General features: G+C 34.8%; 1 protein-coding gene across 2 annotated transcripts in view; it reads left to right on the top strand.

Annotated features, from left to right (window-relative positions):
- The window catches only part of LOC115440771 (solute carrier organic anion transporter family member 4A1), a 56,063-nt gene that overhangs the window by 8,181 nt on the left and 27,641 nt on the right, over positions 1 to 20,241 (top strand). The window contains exons 2-3 of one of the 2 annotated variants that reach the window (XM_030165223.2): positions 7,497 to 7,612; positions 15,142 to 15,292. In XM_030165223.2, the coding sequence (XP_030021083.2) occupies positions 7,505 to 7,612; positions 15,142 to 15,292 (259 nt within the window). In that variant the 5' untranslated portion in view covers positions 7,497 to 7,504. Of the gene's footprint in view, positions 1 to 7,496; positions 7,613 to 9,778; positions 9,936 to 15,141; positions 15,293 to 20,241 lie in introns of those variants that run through there. The other variant, XM_030165226.2, reaches the window with a different exon arrangement.

Genomic DNA, 20,241 nt, shown 5'->3' with positions numbered 1-20,241 from the left:
AACAAAACACGAAGTAATTATTTAATTACCGCGCAACATGTGCTTGTAAAGCCTGGTTTAGTTGATTGATTTTCTTTTTATTTCACGAGTTGAATTAGTTTGTTACGTGATGAAAAAAAAAGGATTACAGATTTAGAGTAATGCATTTTTAGCATATCCAGGCAAAGGGTAATTGATGTCAAGTTATCTCTTCCACTCAATAAAGAATGAGATTTTTTTGTACGCACTTATTGCGGAAACTAGCTCCGATTGGGTATGACTTTTTATTCACTAGTTCGAAACTCCATTACTTTGAAAACTAAAGGTTAGTAAAACTAAACTTTGCAGATTAATAAAGGCATGGCATACCATATTCGACCTTATCACTTATAAATACATAACTATGAACATATTTGGATAGTATATAGAATAAAGAATTAAAATTCTAGTAATAAAATTTCGGGACGGAAACATACTTGTGTAATGCCCAATCTTTTCATAAGCTTTAATGTTTTGAATTAGGCATCTTGTGTTAAAATGGTAACTTTTGTTGACAACACGCACACAGGGCCGTAGCTAGGGGGGGGGGGGGGCATTGGGGGGCAATGCCCTACCTTAAAATACTAATGCCCTACCTAAAAATAGTAATGCCCGACCTTAATAATTAACAAAATTGTATAGTACTACTGTATGAAAATATATGGAGCAGCGGTTTTTTTTATTTTACGATTTGGAAGTTGGCCCCATAGTAAGAGTTATCCGTATTGATGGGTGAAATAACCTTCCTTCGAGATTTATGGGAATTTTGTCACAATCTGAATATATTACCTTAACAATTACCTAAGTATAAAACCCTTTTTTTTTGTTTTGCTCACGTTAACGAGTGAAGGAAACCAAAAATCGATTGACCAGATCAGATTTAGTAACATTTTTATTTCCACCCTGCTTGTAATAACAGCTGTCCTACCTTAAATTCGAGTCTAGCTACGACCCTGTACGCACATTTCACAAGACATTAAATACTAAACAATTTAGTTGTTAGACCCAATTGGCACAGTAATAGTCAATTAACGGCGCCTTTAATTGTTAAATTTGCCGATAAAATTTCTTTAGTTTGTTAAGTTAAATTTGCCAATGCAATTGCTTCACTTTATTGTTTTTAGTGTGTTTTTCAGATTAGTAAAGTGCCTAAGGTATGACTGTGCGACTTTAATATTGGCAAATAAAATAATCTTTTTAGACATTTAATAAAATGTACTAATTGAAATAAAATATTTTTCGGATATTATTGCGTTTCTTATAGTTGTAAAAAGTAGTTAGATATTGTATGTTTGACTTGTCAGACGACCAACAACTCAGTCCCCTTGTGACCACGAAGGCTGCAAAGTTTTTGAAACGTCGGGAAAAAAATATAAAATAAAAATAATAAATTCCAAAAAACAGTTTAATTCCAATGTCTAATATTCGCGTAAACATAAAAAATCATTATTCTTCTAATTAATATATGTTCGTAACAATCATGCATTTTGAATCCAATTGTAATAAATCATCGGTATTTACATTTATCTATTGACATGATTTATTTGAGAGCAAAAGATGCAAGCTGACACATTGTTATTATCAGTTATAATAATTATCGATTAAATAATAAGGAAGTGAATGGAACGCATTCTTTCACGTAATGGAATCTGCACGTTTGTCTCACATAGATCAATTATTCTTTTTATTTATAATGTCATAATCATTTTTGTTATATAACGCACACACACATACTCATGTCTTTTATCCCCGAAGGAGTATTCAGAAGTGTAACCGATGCAACCACCTTTCGCTGTGCGTTCCGTTCTATGATGTTAAAGAAGATGAGCCTATCGCCATATCGAGCACAACTTCAGAAACCAGATTGATGTTCAGTAGAAAAACCTAATATCACTTTGCCCGACTCGGGGATCGAACCCAAGACCTCAGCGCGCTAGTCGTGTTACACGCATGCATTAGAATCGCGCCGCCGAGGCAGCTAATCTTAATCAAATTAAGCTAGTACAATCAACAATATTCTGCGAACATATGACAATAGAAACACATCGATTAATTGTTGTGTATATCGATACGCATTAATATCGATATTAATTCCAACTATCACCGTAGAAGGCCCGGGAAATGGTTACAACGTTGCACAAGCACAAAGACATTAGGTTGCGTAAGTGAATGGCTCGCGACATCAACATACTATAGTCTACTAAAACTGCTTTGCAGAATAATAAACGCTACTGACAAGGCACATACGACCTTATCACTTATAAATACGAAACTATGAATATATATGAATTATATATAGGTAATATTTATCCAAAAAAAGTTCTTAAAGTTTAATTTTGCAAAAGGACTTGCATATAGACGGGCCGCGAGCAATACCTCGTTTATAAAAACTACAAGCGACTGCGGTTATTACATGAAGCAGTAATATTAACCGCGAGGTTAATTCTTGGAAAGAAGACATTATATCGTACATATAATTGACTTTATTTAAGTAATAATTAAATATTCTCATATACCTTGACTTATCATAAGCGCAACTATGCTCACCTACGTGATGAATAAAGCATTTTATGTTTATTTATTTTATTTATATAGATGTAAATGGCTAGACACGTAAAATAATTAGGACAAGTAAAATCGCGAGCGATTAACAACACATTGCATGTTGTACACTGGTAAAAGACAAATGTCTTTTACCAGAGTGCATATAATGGGATCCTGTTCTACATTTAAATAAATCGGATCCCAAAAGACCGGCTGCCAGACCTTAAGACACTATGAGCTCATTCTGCGTAGATCGGACCGTCAACAGCTAAAATTTAAAAAAGTAGTATATTTGTAAAATGTAGGTAGATATTGTAACATTGACTTTACGGATGAACAACACCTCAGTCCCCCCCGTGACCATGAAGGCTGCAAAGTCTTCGAAACGTCGGGAGAAAATAAAAATATAAAAACCGCGAAAACATCCGTTTAATAGTTTTATTTTCAAGACAAATGTCGCTTACGACATGCTAAGTATAAGGGAAAACGGTTATTACAAACAATCCGACATAATTATTATGTTTTACGTGAAAATAAGACACCAGATTGTACGACTTCCGACGTTAATAATACCTACATGTTAAACCATGTTTTATGTATTTTCTCCAAGTTGTTTGACTTAGAGAAATTTATTTGATAATTTCGGTTGGTAATGATGTGCATTTTCAACAAGTATAGTATAGGCCATACAATTTTACAATATAATGAGATTCATGCAAAATTGACTATAAATTGTGCATACCTCTTACTCATGACATACATTATTGTATTTTACCATGATTCAGATGCTATAAAGATAAAAATGTTTGCCGAGACAAATGCGTCGATAACATACCAACGTTTGCAAACCTTGCGCATATACGTATAACAATAATCTATTTAGAGTAGTTATATAGACTTAGATATATTAGAAATGTAAATAAAATAGTATTATCTAGAAAACTTTCTGTTGTTTTACTTCCTAGAATTGACGAATGGTGTAGTCATATGCATCTAACTTTTCGATTAGTAGCAACGTAATATTAATATATTATATAAATAATAGGTAACATATATAAAAAATGACAAAAATAAGTTGGATTTTATTTGGTTTATGAGGTTGGATAAATACTTAACTTTTTCAAAAGTAGGTACTGTTTATGTAATTAACTTGTTGCGCGAGAAGCACGACACAAGTGGCAGAAACTTTCTAACAAAATATTATGATGTCGCCGCGCCGACTATCCTTCATATATTATGCTTCCTGGCTTAGGGCATGTAAACTTGAAATCACCTTTTATTAATATTTATTTTAATTCGTAACTATATTTTTATTTAACATCTAGGTATGGTTAGAATTACTTTGGGTAAAGTGTTGTTTTAAAGACGGCAATCATATGGTTTCATTTATTAACGCAATGTCAAAGTGATCCTGTACACCTCTCTCGTTCGACCTAATATTTAAACAAAAATAGATCTTGTACCGAAATAAATAAAAACCATATTATATACTACATTTATAGTCTACAAGGTGTAAAACATTCAGATAGGTTAAATCCAAGACATGAGGCGTGTTCGAGGCAATTTTCCGCTGAACGCTGCGCGGTTCGAGCCGCTCACTGCTCCGGAAAATTATATCGTATTTGTGAGATAATATTAAATTATATTTATTCACTAAAGTGTTTTACGTGGTTTGAATATGCACATCAGTTGTGTACACACTAGAAGATAACGCCAACAATTTAACAAATAAATTTACGAACCCCTTATTCAATCATTAAGTAAGTTATCGGGCGAATAGTTTTGATATTTTGACAAGTACTCTACAGATAACATTTTTAGTGACTTCTCCTTAAATATTTCCACGAGAGAATTCATTTGAGTATTGAGAAAAAAAATAAAGCGGCGTGTTAGTTGGGCGTGATACGGACGCCGAAACTAATCTCTGCAGGTTCAAAACCAAAGGGCACGAACTTCTAACCTTTCTAAAATTAAGTGTGGATACTGTATTCTTTGTAAATTAACGATTGCTTTAACGGTGAATGAAAACATCTAATCTAAACCTGAGAAGTTCGCTATAGGAATTTTGAAGGTACTATACCAATCGGTACTAGGCTAGCGTGGTTGACTAAGGCCTAATCCCTCTCAGTAGTAGAGGAGGCCTGTGCCCAGCAGTGGGATAGTATATAATATAGGACTGAAATTTAAATGGCCCTTTCATCAGCAATTTATTTTATGTAGCAACCAATTATTCAGACCTTGGTTTAAGTTAAATAAATATATAATATACTTAAGCATTGTATTTACCGATTTACCAAATTCCTCCTAACGTACTCATATTTTTAAATGGCCCAACAAAACACATTCTAGATTTTCCATCTTTAAAAACCAATCAATGCGTAGATTTATTTTTAAAATTATTTAAAGTTTACTATCTTGCGCAATTTTATATAATCTTTTACAATTAATATCAATATTATTGTTTGGTTAACCTATACTTTACATTAATAGTCAGTACACGAAGGGCCGTGGTGTCCCTTTTTGTTACGTGAAACGGAACTTATGATCGGTGACGTCACGCGAGAAAGGCGCGTCCTATAGATATTAACAGTATTGTAAGTATGGTATTCTATGATTAGGGCTGGCTGTTGTATATCGAATAATAACAAATCTGCCAAGTATTCGTGTCGAGTAAGTTAACGATTAAGTTTTACACTACAGTTGTTAGACGATACTATACGTCAAAAAAGAGATTTGTGCCGATTCCCATACGTTTAAACACACCCTGTTCTATGACTCCACGATTTACTGTAGTCATAGAAGGCATAGAATGCAAATTTGAAGTTACACAATGCTTATGTAGTACATAGCTGTATTTAAGTTCCAGATACGCTTACTGGGGCGCTGTTCAAATAACCATACAAATACGTACCTATACGATACTATAAATTAAAGAATACTATAGCGAAAATATTCGTGTACAGTAGTTAATGGAGAATGGAGGGATCTATATTGTGTACTGGAAAATTATTTCTTTCTCCTTTTCCTATTTATAAAGGATATGGCGTGATGGGGTTCAGGCTTAAAACATTTTTGTGCACATTTCTAAACGCATTACATAAAGAATGTAAAGGAATCAATACACAGGAAATTATATTTTTAAGATCATACTGCTTTGCCTTTGAGAATCAAATTTAGATCCGGTCCCTACAGTCCCTAAATTTTATAGTGATAATATAATATTATAATCACTGCCTAGATGTCATAGTCCGAAGGTGGCAAGTGACAACCCTGAATGCGCGCGCATAATGTTCCGATTCCCATACTGCCGCGGCGCATTGTTGCATTGTTACATGCTTATTTCGAAATTAGTCTTTTTACGGTCACTGGAAATTATTGAGATTTCACATAATGTTGTTATTTTTTTTAATAACAATGTCGAAATATTCAATTTAAATATAATAAATCACGTAAATGATACCAAGAAAAGGTGATCAATTTATCGGTTTAAATTTTCGATATTATTAGACCGTAACGACGTCATTTATTAGTGACGTCACACTCTAATTTGAATTTACCATGTTAAATCTGTACTTTCGTTTTGGTTGGAAAGCGACAAAATTTGACCAAGCAAATAAATTAAGCGATATACTTCCGAAGAAACAACTTCGCGACTTTATGGGCAAAGTGACTACTGCAGTTGCTTTAAGTGATTTAAGTATTTATAATGCAGTTTTTGTTTTCTACTTAATGTTTATACACAAAAGAAAATTCATAAAATTTTACATCGATAAACATTCTATGTAGATTCTTGCTTTAATTGTTATTATTTATGTGTACGAATCAAATTACATAAAATGTGGTCTACACGGCAAGCGTAGTGTTGGACGTCCACCTGCAAAGTGGACAGACCAGCTGATACAGGTCGCAGGAACGGGCTGGATGCAGGCCGCTTTCCACAGGCCCGTCTAGAAATCTTTGGGAGAGGCCTATGTTCATCAGTGGACTTTATGTGGCTGATGTTAATGTGATCTACTTAGAAGGCGGTCTGCGGCAGGTTAACGTCTGCTGAGCCCAGTAGTTTATAATCAAGAAAATATGCCGGCAATGTTGATTACGTATTTTATTAAATTATTTACCCGTACTGTATACGGCCAACAGGGTAAAATAGCGCATATTGGAGAAGACCTAAGTTCAGCAGTGGACAAAGATATAGGCTGATGATGATGATGATGTACTGTATAATAGCGATACCTGCCGAGCTCAGTCTGTAGATTTGGCAGAAAGCTGTTTTAGATCTCGTAATTTAGTTATTTATTTAGTTTAGCCGCCATCAGTTACCCCATCTCTGTATCCTTTATTGGTATCTTGATTTCTACAACCCTTATTGTGTCAGGTTCCTCTTTTAATGGGTCAGTGTTTCTAATGTTCAAACAATAAATGCTTCATTAGGTATTAAGGAATTTGTATGACATAATCTTTGTTGAATACATTAATGATGTTTATATTTAACATGTCAAATCATCCCGATGATTCACAAATTACAATCGATGTTCGTCTCAAAGGAACTCAAAGTCCTTCATATTAGCATATTGTAGAAGTCGGTTAGGTCATGCCAATATATATGGAGGTATGTTGTGACCATGACCATTATATTCGAATAAGCACACACACACACACACAGACACACACACACACAAATACGCCTTTTATTCCAAAAGTGGTAGGCAGAGGCGCGACTGGTGAACCCATTTTTCGGCGTGCGTATTCTATCCAATAATGTGTATAGGGGGCGAACAACGTTAGGTAGAAATTTCAGACACCGGGCTGATACTGAGTAGGAACCAAATATCATTATGTCCAATCCGAGGATCGAACCCGAGACCTCAGCACTATACTAGTACTGTTATACGACTATGCCACCGTAACTTTGAAATTATGTATTTCGTTTACAGGACTGAAGATGTCTTCGGAAGAAGGCGGGTGCGTGAACAAGGCGTTCGACGCGGTGGATGATGGTTTCCACACTATCGACTTGCGGTCGTCCAGGAGAGGCCGGGGGAAATCGCGAGTATGAGCAATTTGTTTTTAAATTATAAATAGTACGTACATCATTCTGCCTTGAGTTTTCTCTACATGGTAGGTAAAGACAATAAAAGCTCTTTCAATATCCTTGTGTAACATCTTTAGCCTTTATTATTTTCTAAGTGTAACGTAAGAGTCAAAAGAATAGGAACGTAGGAACCTAATAAAGATTGAAAATAGTAAAAAAGTTTGTTCCTGGTTATGACCAGTTACGGTAAGGAATTAAGCAATAATTTGGTGCATGGGCTCAGCTACAAATTGACTCTACATAAATTTGTGATCCTAAAGTTGTAATCGTAGTAATATTTAGCGAAGTATACGATTTTATCATTTAAACTGCAATTTATATTTATAAGAAGAAATACTTGAAACGGAATATTAGTGTAAAAGTCCATTTCAGCGGCCATTTTACATGGCAACACTCGTTTTCCCTCCAAATGCCATAAATATGGCGCGAATTTAATTTTGTTCCGAATTCAAATTAAAGTCACGTCAAGTCGGCCGCACGTGCACAGTACTCGCGCAGAATACAGAACAAAAACACGATTATGCACTTCCTTGTTTTTGAGAAAAATAATTGTTTCAATACGCATTTTACTACTTACCAAAATAAGGTTTAACTTTTCGTTAGTTAAAATAAACAGTTCGTAGCATATATTTTTAGATTATCGTACATAATTCAATTTTAATTTAATAAAATAATTCTTGTTTTGTCACTTCGAGCATTATATGCATATAAAAATGTATGGAGATAGAAATGAAAATTTTAGTTTATATTTTAATTTTAACTTAGGTTTGGCAGTCTTAATTTTGTAATATGTAAATATGAATCACTTCTTCAATATAAATAGATACTTCCGCATAATTATTAAATATAATAATAGTTGTATACAAGTTTAAAGCTTCTAATGTTGAATAAAAATAACAAAATAAAAATGTATACTAATTAATTTATATACTTAATATAAAAAATCACTGTATATCGCTGTACATAACTTTACATTGCAGCTGTTTTTGTTAATTTTAAATATGTATGATAAACATTTTCAAGGCAATTATAACAAATTACTTATTGTTTTTTATTTTTATTTAATATTCTAAAATCTTCAAGGATTTTTTGTGATTTTACTTTATTACAGAGTGATGATTTTTTACCGTGTATTTTATTGTAGTATAAATACGCAACAATTTTACAGTACGTAAAGGGTGGGTAATGGGTATATGAAGTTATTTTTATTATAATCAGTAATTCCGTTAATTGTAAAACAGATTGCACCACAGCTTAAATAATTATTATCGTCTCTATATTGTTCGCAAATACGTTCCCATCGACTTCATTACGTGGATGTAGTATTTTGTGATAAATGATAATAATGTATATTTACTTACAACAAACGCTATGTATGTTTCTATGCAGCCAAATAAACGTTGCAATAACATCTGTGTAAAGCTAACCTCATTGTTGCTTCATTGAACCTTGACGAATGGTTCATTTGTGCACGGTTTGCGGTTAGCATTCATTGCAGAGAATTCACATGACTGCTATGCGATTTTATAATCCTTAAACATGTGCTGGTGTTAGCCAATAAATGTCTTTATCGTGTTTACTTCAGTGATGATAAATTCTGACTAATTTATATTCACAATAGCAGTTGTGTGGGACTTTGGATTAATTGATGGACCAAATACGGGTCTTAATTTGACCTTTGATGTAATAAAAATAAAATGGTTTTAATCGCGATTACTAAGACATAGATAAACGATTAAAAATAATTGGAGCGCTAATATTTGACAAACTTCAAATAAGTCTCGTCAGATTTAAACCTTGATGGTGGGAATGATGAACTAACAATATTTACTGTCTTTTTAATTGGTCGGTTAGATTTTCTACACAAAATAACTTTGTTATCAGTTTAAGTATATTTCTAAATATTGGAAACTTTTGATTATAATCGTTGTTTGTTCTCATCTTTTGAATATCAAACATTCAAATACTATCAATTCGTACGGACATGAATATTTTAAAAGACTAAAGAGACCGGAGTAAACCTCTATATCAGCTTAACAAGAAATCAACCCCTACTATTGTTTTATCTTCAAATGGCACATATACTATCTACCCCGTTGTTTATATACGGCTGCAGGACGGCCGTGCCTTCAGTGTGTCGCGAAGGGTCGCGTCGCCCGCCCATAGTGTGTCTCCGTCACGGGCGCACTTCGAAACTTTATACGACGCGCGCGTAACCATAGCAATATGTTTTAAAATTTGAATTTACAATTCAATATTGGACAGTGGATGCTTGAAAATGGTAAATGTTTTAATTAAATTGGGCTAGAACAGAATAATAATTAAGGAATTATGCATTCTTGAATAAACATTTTCAGTGATGTTTGAAAGGGGCAAATATTATTTTCTATACCGTCGGAAATAAAACAATAGTGATTAAATATTGAAATATAAATCAATATTAGTTAATACAAATTAAGTTAGAATTAAAAAGTGTTAATAACACAGGAGACTTTACAAACACTGTTCGATTGTATCCCTACTATATAAAGAACCACATATTAAAGCGAAAGTGCCGATAGTTGAAATGTTTGGTAATAATAGTTTGATTTTAGACAAGGACTAAATTTGATTTTTTTAACGTGCATTGGACAAACATGCCAGCATATTCAGCGTACGAATTTGAATAATTATGATGAAAATTTTATTTGGTGGTAGGTCTATTATTCGAATCCGGCAATACAGGTACCAGGAGGATCTATTTTTGCCATCAAGCAACATTGTGCAAACACAGTATTTTGAGGACATTGTAGCCAGCCTGATTACTGGGCATTATGTGACTTAACATCTAATGTCTCAGGGTAATGAGCGCAGTGTAGAGCCACGGAGATTATACTTTAAAGTTCTGTGCTGTGCTGTTCTGTTGCTACTGTTCATGGACGGCGGTATCGCTTACCATCAGGCGAGCGGTATTCTCGTCTCGTCTTCAACTACAAAAAAAATTACAGTGTAATTGCTGAGCATTATAATATTGCCAAGGTTTAACGTAATAGCACAGTATTGGGCCTGTAGTAATTTAAAATTTGGGTGATTTTGCTACTGATAATGACCGGTAGTATTACTTCAGTAGCAATATAGCTGTCTCTATACATAATATTTACGAGGGTCAATTGGCTCCTATTAATAAAAGCAAGTTTCATTGATCTTCCATTTCCTTTTATATTTCTAGATATCACAGAAATGCTTAACTTCGATATATTTGACGGGTAAAAAACTAATTTGGTCTCCAAAACTTGCTATTGTTTGCAAGGAAGTATAGCGTTTATTATGCAAGATGCTCACGCTATTATTTTTAGTATATAATACTTATTTATATTCATATTTAATGCAAATTTATCCGTATATTTACGCGCTAACTTCTGACCTGTCAGAGATTATCAATGACTTATCTCATTCTAATAGTGTTATAAATGTTAACATACGTTTAGAATAGATACAATGTAAACAATATAACACGTGACAATAACTAATATATAATAATACCAGCCCTGTATTATATACTGCCCATTGCTGTGCACGGGCCTGCTCTGCTATGTAGGGTTTTTTTTAATAATTACATAGTGTAATATACAATATTTTTCGTTTTACTACAGTGATAAATAATATAATATAATATCAGCCCTATATTATATACTTGCCCACTGCTGGGCACGAGCCTCCTCTACCACAGAGAGGGATTAGACCTTAGTCCACCACACTGGCCTAGTGCGGATTGGTAGACTTCACCCCTACTTACCAATAAACAAAACAAAATACTTCACGACTACGTAATAAAATACTCTATAAAATTAAATATTTTTTCGACACGTTCAACATTTATATTACATTAGTAATCATTTAAACACGAAAGAAACTAATCAGTAATTAATCAAACAATTACTAATTTTCAGTAATTCCTATTGCTTGAGTATTATACTGCCTACTTTAACCCATACCTAAGCGTGATTAAAATTATTTTAATAAATAATTTTAAAAGTATTCGTTAAATTCTTGGATAATATATGAACCCAAATGTCCATTACTGGTGCATGTAATCAAACGTATAGCGTGCTTCAGCGTCGCATGAGAACATGCCTGTAAAGCACTACCGTAGACCTTGTGTAATTCTTAGAAAAACTACATTAATTCCAAAAGCCCCATTTTCATGGTCATTACCTTACTAAGGTCGAATGGTAATGAAAAGGTCAATGGACGGCTAGATGATTATATGACGACTTATAACATAAACCTATTGCTTTTTATATATAAAATTAAGAGACGAGCAATCCGTTTGTCAATATTTTTTACCTAAAATCACTCATAGCAATTGCTATCGATTATGACCAGAATTATGGTGAACTCCTATCCTTCTTTCGCTGGTAGTAGGGTATATTTTATATCCACCCGGATGGCGACCACCGTGCACAAGATGTTAAATCCCACCATAATGGCCCACGTAAGTGTGTCGCGTTCCGGAATCTCGCCTGTGTATATCCGGTCCCAACAGGCCGGCATAATTGTGTCGACTGTCGAGGAGTAATCATCTTTTATCATCCGATATACTATTGGACCCCGTTGCACGTACCATCAGGTGCAGTGGGTTCACTATGCCGTGGTCGAATAGAAAAAATACAATAATGGAATGGCCATTTACACCATTTTTACAGCTTCTGATACTCACACTAGGAAAGCTGACATTTCACCACGATTTTCTTATACTAGGTCCACATTATCGTCTAATGACAGTCCAGTATTAGATATTTAGTGATACCACTCCAATTAATGTTTTATATTTGACAATACGTTACACTATCATAATAGACGCTAAATTAACCTCTGAATAGCAGCATTTGACAGTCGTAGAGCATTTATTCATTTAAATTCCCATTCAGTGTAACTACTTAGAAATTCCCTCGCAAATTGGCTTAAACCCTCTTAAAGCAATCTCCTCATCAGGCTAGTCCAACACACGTTTATGAAGGCACAAAGCACAGGATATCAGCTACATTATGCTGCGCCTTTAACCATTGTGTTCTTTGTCACGTTAATACTATGGAATCATTCAGCGCAAAGCATGACGGACTTAATAGCGGCATGGATTTTATAACGTATTTAGGACATGCGTTGCTTATATCGTTTTCTATTCAGAAACTTATTTCTATTTATCGGTAACTAGCGACCAGCTTCGGTTACGCACGGGTAACACTAATTATGTAGAGCCATGACTTCTAGAATATTTCTAGATAAATAGCGGCGATAGCCTAGTTCGGTGTGGAACGGACTGCCGAGACGAATGTCCGCAGGTTCAAATTCCAAGGGCACACACCTCTGACTTTTCTAAAATCATGTGTGTATTCTTTGTGAATTTATCGTTCGCTTTAACGGTGAAGGAACATCGTGAGGAAACCTGTACATCTGAGAAGTTCTTTATAGGAATTTCGAAGGTGTGTGAAGTCTACCAATCCGCACTTGGCCAGCGTGGTGGACTAAGGCTTAATCCCTCTCAGTAGTAGAGGAGGCCCATGCTCAGCAGTGGGCAAGTATATAATACAGGGCTGATATTATTATATTATTATATGACTTCTAGGGGTTTGTTCGACATTGGGCCGTAAGACCGGTGTAACCAACATAACTTCCACTCGCCCTCCAAGTGGTGGTAGCGACAACGTGATATTTCGCTGCGAAAAAAAAAACAAAAGAAAAATAGGTTTGATCTCTTTACAGGTTCAAAAGCAGGGGTAATCCTAAGATTACCAAAAAATCATTAAACCAGCCGTTTTGGAGTCCATACACATATTTTTATATATATATACTTCTTAATTTCTCCATAATTTTTATAAGGGTTTCAAGTTAGAATATGCTATTTTGATCCTATGCTGATCTCCAACGTTATATAACTACGTGTTTCTCGCAGCTTCGCCCTCATAAAAATCCTGTCCCGCCACAAAGGTCCCTAATCATTGTAGCTATTTATAGCGCCATGTGCGACACCAGCGCCATCTATTTAAGAAATTGGATATTAAAATACCACAATTTACCCTAAGAACAAATTACCTGCATAATATGTGTTAATTCAGGACATAGTCTATCCGTGTACCAAATTTCAACCAAATTCATTCAGCTGTTACCGTGTATACTTCTAACAAACATCAATACATTTTCACAAACTTTATTATTTATAATATTAGTAATATTTGATGTTCACTGAATATTTTATTTTCTTACAACCATACGTGTACTTCTTACCAAATCGATCAAAACAAACCAAAGTCAGTAACTGTAACCACTCTTTCATTAAACAGTTAAGTTGTAACAGAATTTCATAAGCTGTGTTATTTGAGAACATTATATTCTAATTGCACAACTGTACTTTAGTTATGCCAGTAATTGAGAACTTGACAGGAATTTAAAACCGGTCTTTCCGTCTAACTAAACACTGGCTACATTATTTTGATGTTTGTAATTGAATGATTGTACTTATAAATACGAAAGTTTGTATATGTTCAGATGTTTTAAGAAACTTAAGTAGAAACCTCTTTTCTGATTTAGTGCACACAGATACCAAGTCCTGGATTGACATTGACAATGCAATACCACTAAGAATTTTGCATCTTGCATCCACTAGACCTCGTCCTTGTGCCCTTCAGACATAAAATGCTACATCTTATTCTTTTTAAAGAATTACGCTCTGAGTATTTTCACGCAGAGCCACCAAATGTTATATTTTTTAAACCGGAATATAATATGAGAGATTCAGATAAAAATGGCACACCTGCACATAAGTCGCATACGCAAATCACCGTGGAAAAAACACACTCTGTATTATCGCGTTTACTATTGCTGTTCCTAGCCCAAAATACCATTTAATTACCGGTGGACAACGTGAATTCCTTAATTTCCGGTCTATTTTAAAACTCAACACTAGTCCGCAAGTATCTCTCAAATATGATTCAGACGAAATTCTTGAACGGCCGCGGTCGGAAACGCCCACTGTATTCCTTTTTATCCCGGACAACTGAATGGCGCGTGGCATTAAATCTTGATTAGGGCAGACAACGATTGTTTGATCTTCCGGTACACTAATTGGTCGACTGGATTGGCCCTTGATTTATGTTTCCATATCTTAGTACAATGTTTAGAATATTTTTGTTGACTTTTTCGGTGCATACCCGATAACTCTGTAAATATGGGTGATGAAAGTATAAGACCAAAAAAAGTTATAATTTTAAAACATACAGCTTAAGGATTTATTCAGCTAACTCCAACTGCGTAACAATTTCCTTAAATAACAAGAGAGAAGATATGCTTTTAATAAAACAATTCAAAGTCACCACAAAAAGACGAACGAATCTCACACGTTGAATCAAATTTGTCAATTTTTTTTTATTTTCGAATTGCAATAAAATCTGCTTCTCATGTATTAAAAAAAAATCGTTATAAAACCGAAATCACTTGCATTTCTTTTCCAGCCAGGAGCAGAAGACACTGACTCCTCGGGCCCCACGGATGAAGACCGCAGCCTGTTGTGTGGCTGGGGTGTGTTCCGACCGCGATGGGTGCAGCGGTTCAGGACTGCCAAATGGGCACTGTTCTGGCTATGCTGGGCAGGAGCTATACAGGGTGAGTACCTTTAACTATTCATTGAAAAATAATAATATATCGTGGAGAGGCATCAATGATAAATCAAACAAAGGACGCCACGGAAAAAGACAAGAGAGTGTGAAATACACTAAACTGGAATGGTTAGAAGACTATAATCAGTAAATTGCAGTAGACTAAATCTCCGTGTTCTATTATATTTTCCTATTATGTAACGTTAAGTCGATAATATTTTCTGATTTGTTTTTACTAAACATCATATCGAAACGATTGATACTTATATTGACAAAATAATGTTATCATTCAATAACAAATTGAATAAACTACACCAAAACTCAAGAAAAATTAAAGCAACATAACAAATGAATGAGTTTTCCAACGTGCAGCTTTACTAAATTATGTCATTTCTTGTAAATCCATATTACGTGGCGTGCATAACATGGGACGAGATGCATTATTATGTAGAAAGCAACTCGTGAGAAACAATAGCGTTCGCACACTTTCCATATGAAATAAAGTGTGCCGACTGCCGATGTGCCGCAGTCTGTTGAAAAAGTAGATAATGTGCATATTCATACGGGGAAATGAGCGAGGGTTCCGTCTATAAATCTTTCGTGCTTCCTTGGTCTGATCTAAAACCGGTTCCGCCTTCCTAAGTCGACATTCATCGTTTTCTTTAATAATCCTTTACAATATTTTGCGGGATGATGCTATTTGTATTTTGTATTTGGATTACGTCGGCGCTCATGGGAAAATGTCATCGAAGTTATTCGTTTCGAAGATATCCAGTTAGGCTAATGTAATTTTGTCACACATGAAGGATATCGAAACAAAACTAGTTTTTTAATTTTACCGTGTTTTCTTATATTTGAATTTATTCTGCGTAGATGGGACTGTCAACACCTAAAAAAATGTATAATTGTAAAATGTAGGTACATATTGTAACTGACTTCAGACTACCAACAACCTCAATCCGACCCGTGACCATGAAGGCTATAGTCTCCGAAACGCCAGGAAAAAAATATAAAAAACAGCGATTAATTCCGAAAACTGGTTCATTTCGGTTTCGGTTAATCATAAGAAATTATTACCCATGAAGTATTCAAAGTCTAATATCATGGAATGATCTATATATTAACTTTTATCAGAGTAAAAATAAACCATTTAAAACCCAAAATATCGTCTACTCGCTTATATTTCTGGAAACAGGTAAAACAAACATTCCTAAGCCAATCTCACCCGGGCATGACCTTTGGCCGGCGGAACCCCAATAAATAATAGGTTATTGGTCACGTCACGGCAACGTTCAGCGATACACACGCAACACGCCATTTGCGTTTCAGTTTCACCTTGAAACATTGCACCGCTATGACAGTTACGGAATTTGGTTTCCGGCAGATACGGATTTTATTTTTCAATTTTTATTTAAGAATATTTGTCTTATTTACGGCAATGGCGCTCTATGCGTCTGTTTTCATTGGTGTTTACTAACTTCTCATGTATTTTAAATATTTTTTTGGTAACACCCTAGCTTCTTCTCACGCAGGAGTAGACAACAGACTATTTAGTTTGCCTATATTGATACCTAAAGTATAAGGTCCACTCCGCACACTTTCCGACATAATATGGTGTACGTCGTCGCTAACTCAAGTCGGAGCGTTTTGGTCAGTTTATGATAGGTTTTAGTTGTTTTTTTTATGTGTGTTAAGAGATGGAGAGTTAAGGTGTTCGTGTCCGGGTTATTAATATGAGCAAGTAATATATCATAGTATACCTACGTATTTCATACTATAAAAGTTCAAGCAATTATTATACCGAATGGATTTTGAAACGGAGCAGTAAGGGTAGTTACATTAACCGCTGTAGCTACAAGAAAGATTCCTTAGGAAACTCTCCATCAGAGATAAGGGGCTTATCGCCATATCGAGCACATATTCCATACTCCGCATTGATACCGAGTAGAAAAACCCATAATCATTTTGCTCGACCAGGGAACCAAACAGTCAGCACTTCAGTCGTATTATAATACAACTACGCCTCCGAGGCAGTATAATATCAGTCCTGTATTATATACTTGCCCACTGCTGAGCACGGGACTCCTCTATTACTGAGAGGGATTAGGCCTTAGTCCACAACGCTGGCCTAGTGCGGATTGGTAGACTTCATATACCCTCGAAAATTCCTATAGAGAATTTCTCAGGTATGCAGGTTTCCTCACGATGTTTTTCCTTCACCGTTAAAGCAAGCGGTAATTCACAAAGAATACACACATGATTTTAGAAAAGTCAGAGGTATGTCCCCTTGGGATTTGAACCTGCGGACATTCGTCTTCGCAGTCCGTTCCACACCCAACTAGGCTATCGCCGCTTAGCTAGCCGAGGCTGTAATTGTTAACAAAAATCACGAAATATAACAGAGCTTGACTCGCATGGAAAACACGTTACGGTATGTTATAATATTTTGTGTTACTGTTACAAACTTTATTACTATCGAACAGTCACGTCATTCCTCATGCCTATAAAACGATCGTGTTGTATTTCAAGTTCATGGTACTGTTTTGGTTAACGCAGTGTTGGGGTATTTGGGGAAAACGGTGAAATTTTTCATGGAAGGTCGAAGCCGCGTCTTTTTAGTGACGGGTCATTATCTGCTACGCTATCATGCAATCAATGAAATTTGTTGTACGGTCTATTTAATTAACTGATATAATTTTTTTATTTATTAAAGGTTTATATACAGACAATGTATATGGACTTAATGCGTGAGGTCTTCTCTCAATTAATCTTTGGGTGATACAGAGATGAGACAATGTGGGTGTATATAAAATATACAAAAATACATTTTTTAATACGTTCACGGCAAAGTGACACCACTATACCTGACGGTAAATGCAGTAGAGTCTAATACATAATATAGACTGAGGAGAGATGTCACCTCGGCAGTCGACACAATTATGCCGGCCTGTTAGAACCGGATAAATATACAAATTCTATAAAATATATACTAATAACATACAATAATTTCCTGAGACTTGTGAAACTGTTACACCATTTTCATGATCAGAAACCATATTTTTTAATACGAACTCATAATTAAGTTAGCCATAGTTCAACGCAATAGATACGAATTATAAAACGAAACAAAGTTTGAGCCGTTAGCGTCGGTCCGTCGATTGCAAACAGAACACTTAAGCAACAGGACGCTTCCATTAAACTCAAAACAAACAACGGAAGGGTTAATGAAATAATAAAATATATTAATTAATATTAACAAAAAATACAGAGCGCCCCCTTGCGGAGATAACTAGATTTACACGGCAATTTGCTCTTTAAATTGAGAGTTTGGTGCCAGTAGTAAAAGATGGCGAATAAATATTACATAAATGTAGCATCGATTGGTGACTCCGTGCCCATGTGGGTACTATTCATGAAATAGCTGCTCTAATTATAGGCAAATTAGGTGTGTTTTTACAAATCAGAAATTAATTATTAATTTTCATAAATTATAATATACTTTATAATAAAAGACCACGTATAGTATAAAAATATAAAGAGTATATTTTTTTTATCATTAAGGCATATTTTCATTCAAAACAAAATCAAACTTATATAGTTTTTGGGTCAGGAATCTTTGTAGCTTCCACGGAACACTCTACCAAAGTTTCATCACAATCTGATTACTGGTGTCGGAACGTATAAGACCAACAAACAAACGTTGCTTTTTATTTATTTAGATAAGGCGCCGCGCTAACTCTCTTGCGAACATGATATTTACGGAAATTGCGGAAGCAACTGTCAGTTGCATGGTAAAGTAGAGATTCTTAGAAAAAGGCTAACAAAGTCGACGCTTTAGATTGAATATCCTAATACATTTAAATAAAACATACGAATAAAACAATTTCTTTTTATTATACTTAGAGTTTTCCGAAGCGGAATTGAGGCAAAATCGCTCTCCTCTCCTAAATTGTAACATTGATATCAATTTTAAGCACTTTAATTTTGCTTGGGCCAAAATTAAATGCCAAAAGACACTTCATTGTTTCCTTCCGTAAATTTTAATTACATTAACCGAGAAATTTTACCAAAATTTGTATTACCCTTTAATCTTCGCTAGATATCGTGTAATGCAGTATTTATGATCTAATCTCACTGGTGGTAGGTCTCTCATATGTGAGAGTCCGCCTGGGTAGGTACCACCGCAATGTCTATTTCTGCCGCCAAGCAGCAGTGTGTAGTCACTGTTGTGTTGCGGTTTGAAGGACATTGTAGGCAGTGTAACTACTGGACATAATAACACTTAACATCTCATGTCTTAGGATGGCGAGCGCAATTGAATACCAAACAATACTTTGTAATCCAAGGTTTTGGATGATGTTACGTCTTTTTATGTGCGGTCGTATCGCTTTCCATCAGGCGAACGGCTAGCTCGTCTCGTCATTCAAAGTAATAAAAAAAAATCTTTACTATTTTATAAGAGCTTATAATTATCAAGTAGGTACTTCCTAGTTCTTTTATAATAAGTTCATGCTTTTAATGGGTTATACAATTATTGAGGGTTGGTAGGGTTTGTTCCTGTTGATCACGTGATAGCGCGAGCCTAGTGCCATATCGAGATCTCTCAATTCCAGGCCGCTAATATTTTTTTATGCATCATATAGAATGCCTAACTATATTTGTAGTCTGGGGGCCTTTTAAAGTTATATGATAATAGCAATTATTAAGTGTTAGTTATATATCTACGGATATTAACACCCATCAAAAGAAAAAGAGGTACTTAATTTGTCAGAAAGGCAGTGATTGTACTTAATTTATATAGATATCATAGGCAGTGATTTCAAGCTACGCGTTGGTGGAGTGATCGTGTTCATCTTGAATTTTTTGAACTCCATCACATAGAGACCAATATAGGATTTTTAGTCGGCAAAAATCAGGTATACCCAGCATACTACTATAGGCGGGAATCCAAAAAGA

The sequence above is a fragment of the Manduca sexta genome, chromosome 25, assembly GCF_014839805.1.
Source record: "Manduca sexta isolate Smith_Timp_Sample1 chromosome 25, JHU_Msex_v1.0, whole genome shotgun sequence".
NCBI classification, from domain to species: domain Eukaryota; kingdom Metazoa; phylum Arthropoda; class Insecta; order Lepidoptera; family Sphingidae; genus Manduca; species Manduca sexta.
The sequence above is the reverse complement of the archived record's forward strand: the minus strand, read 5'-3'. Positions and strand labels throughout refer to the sequence as shown.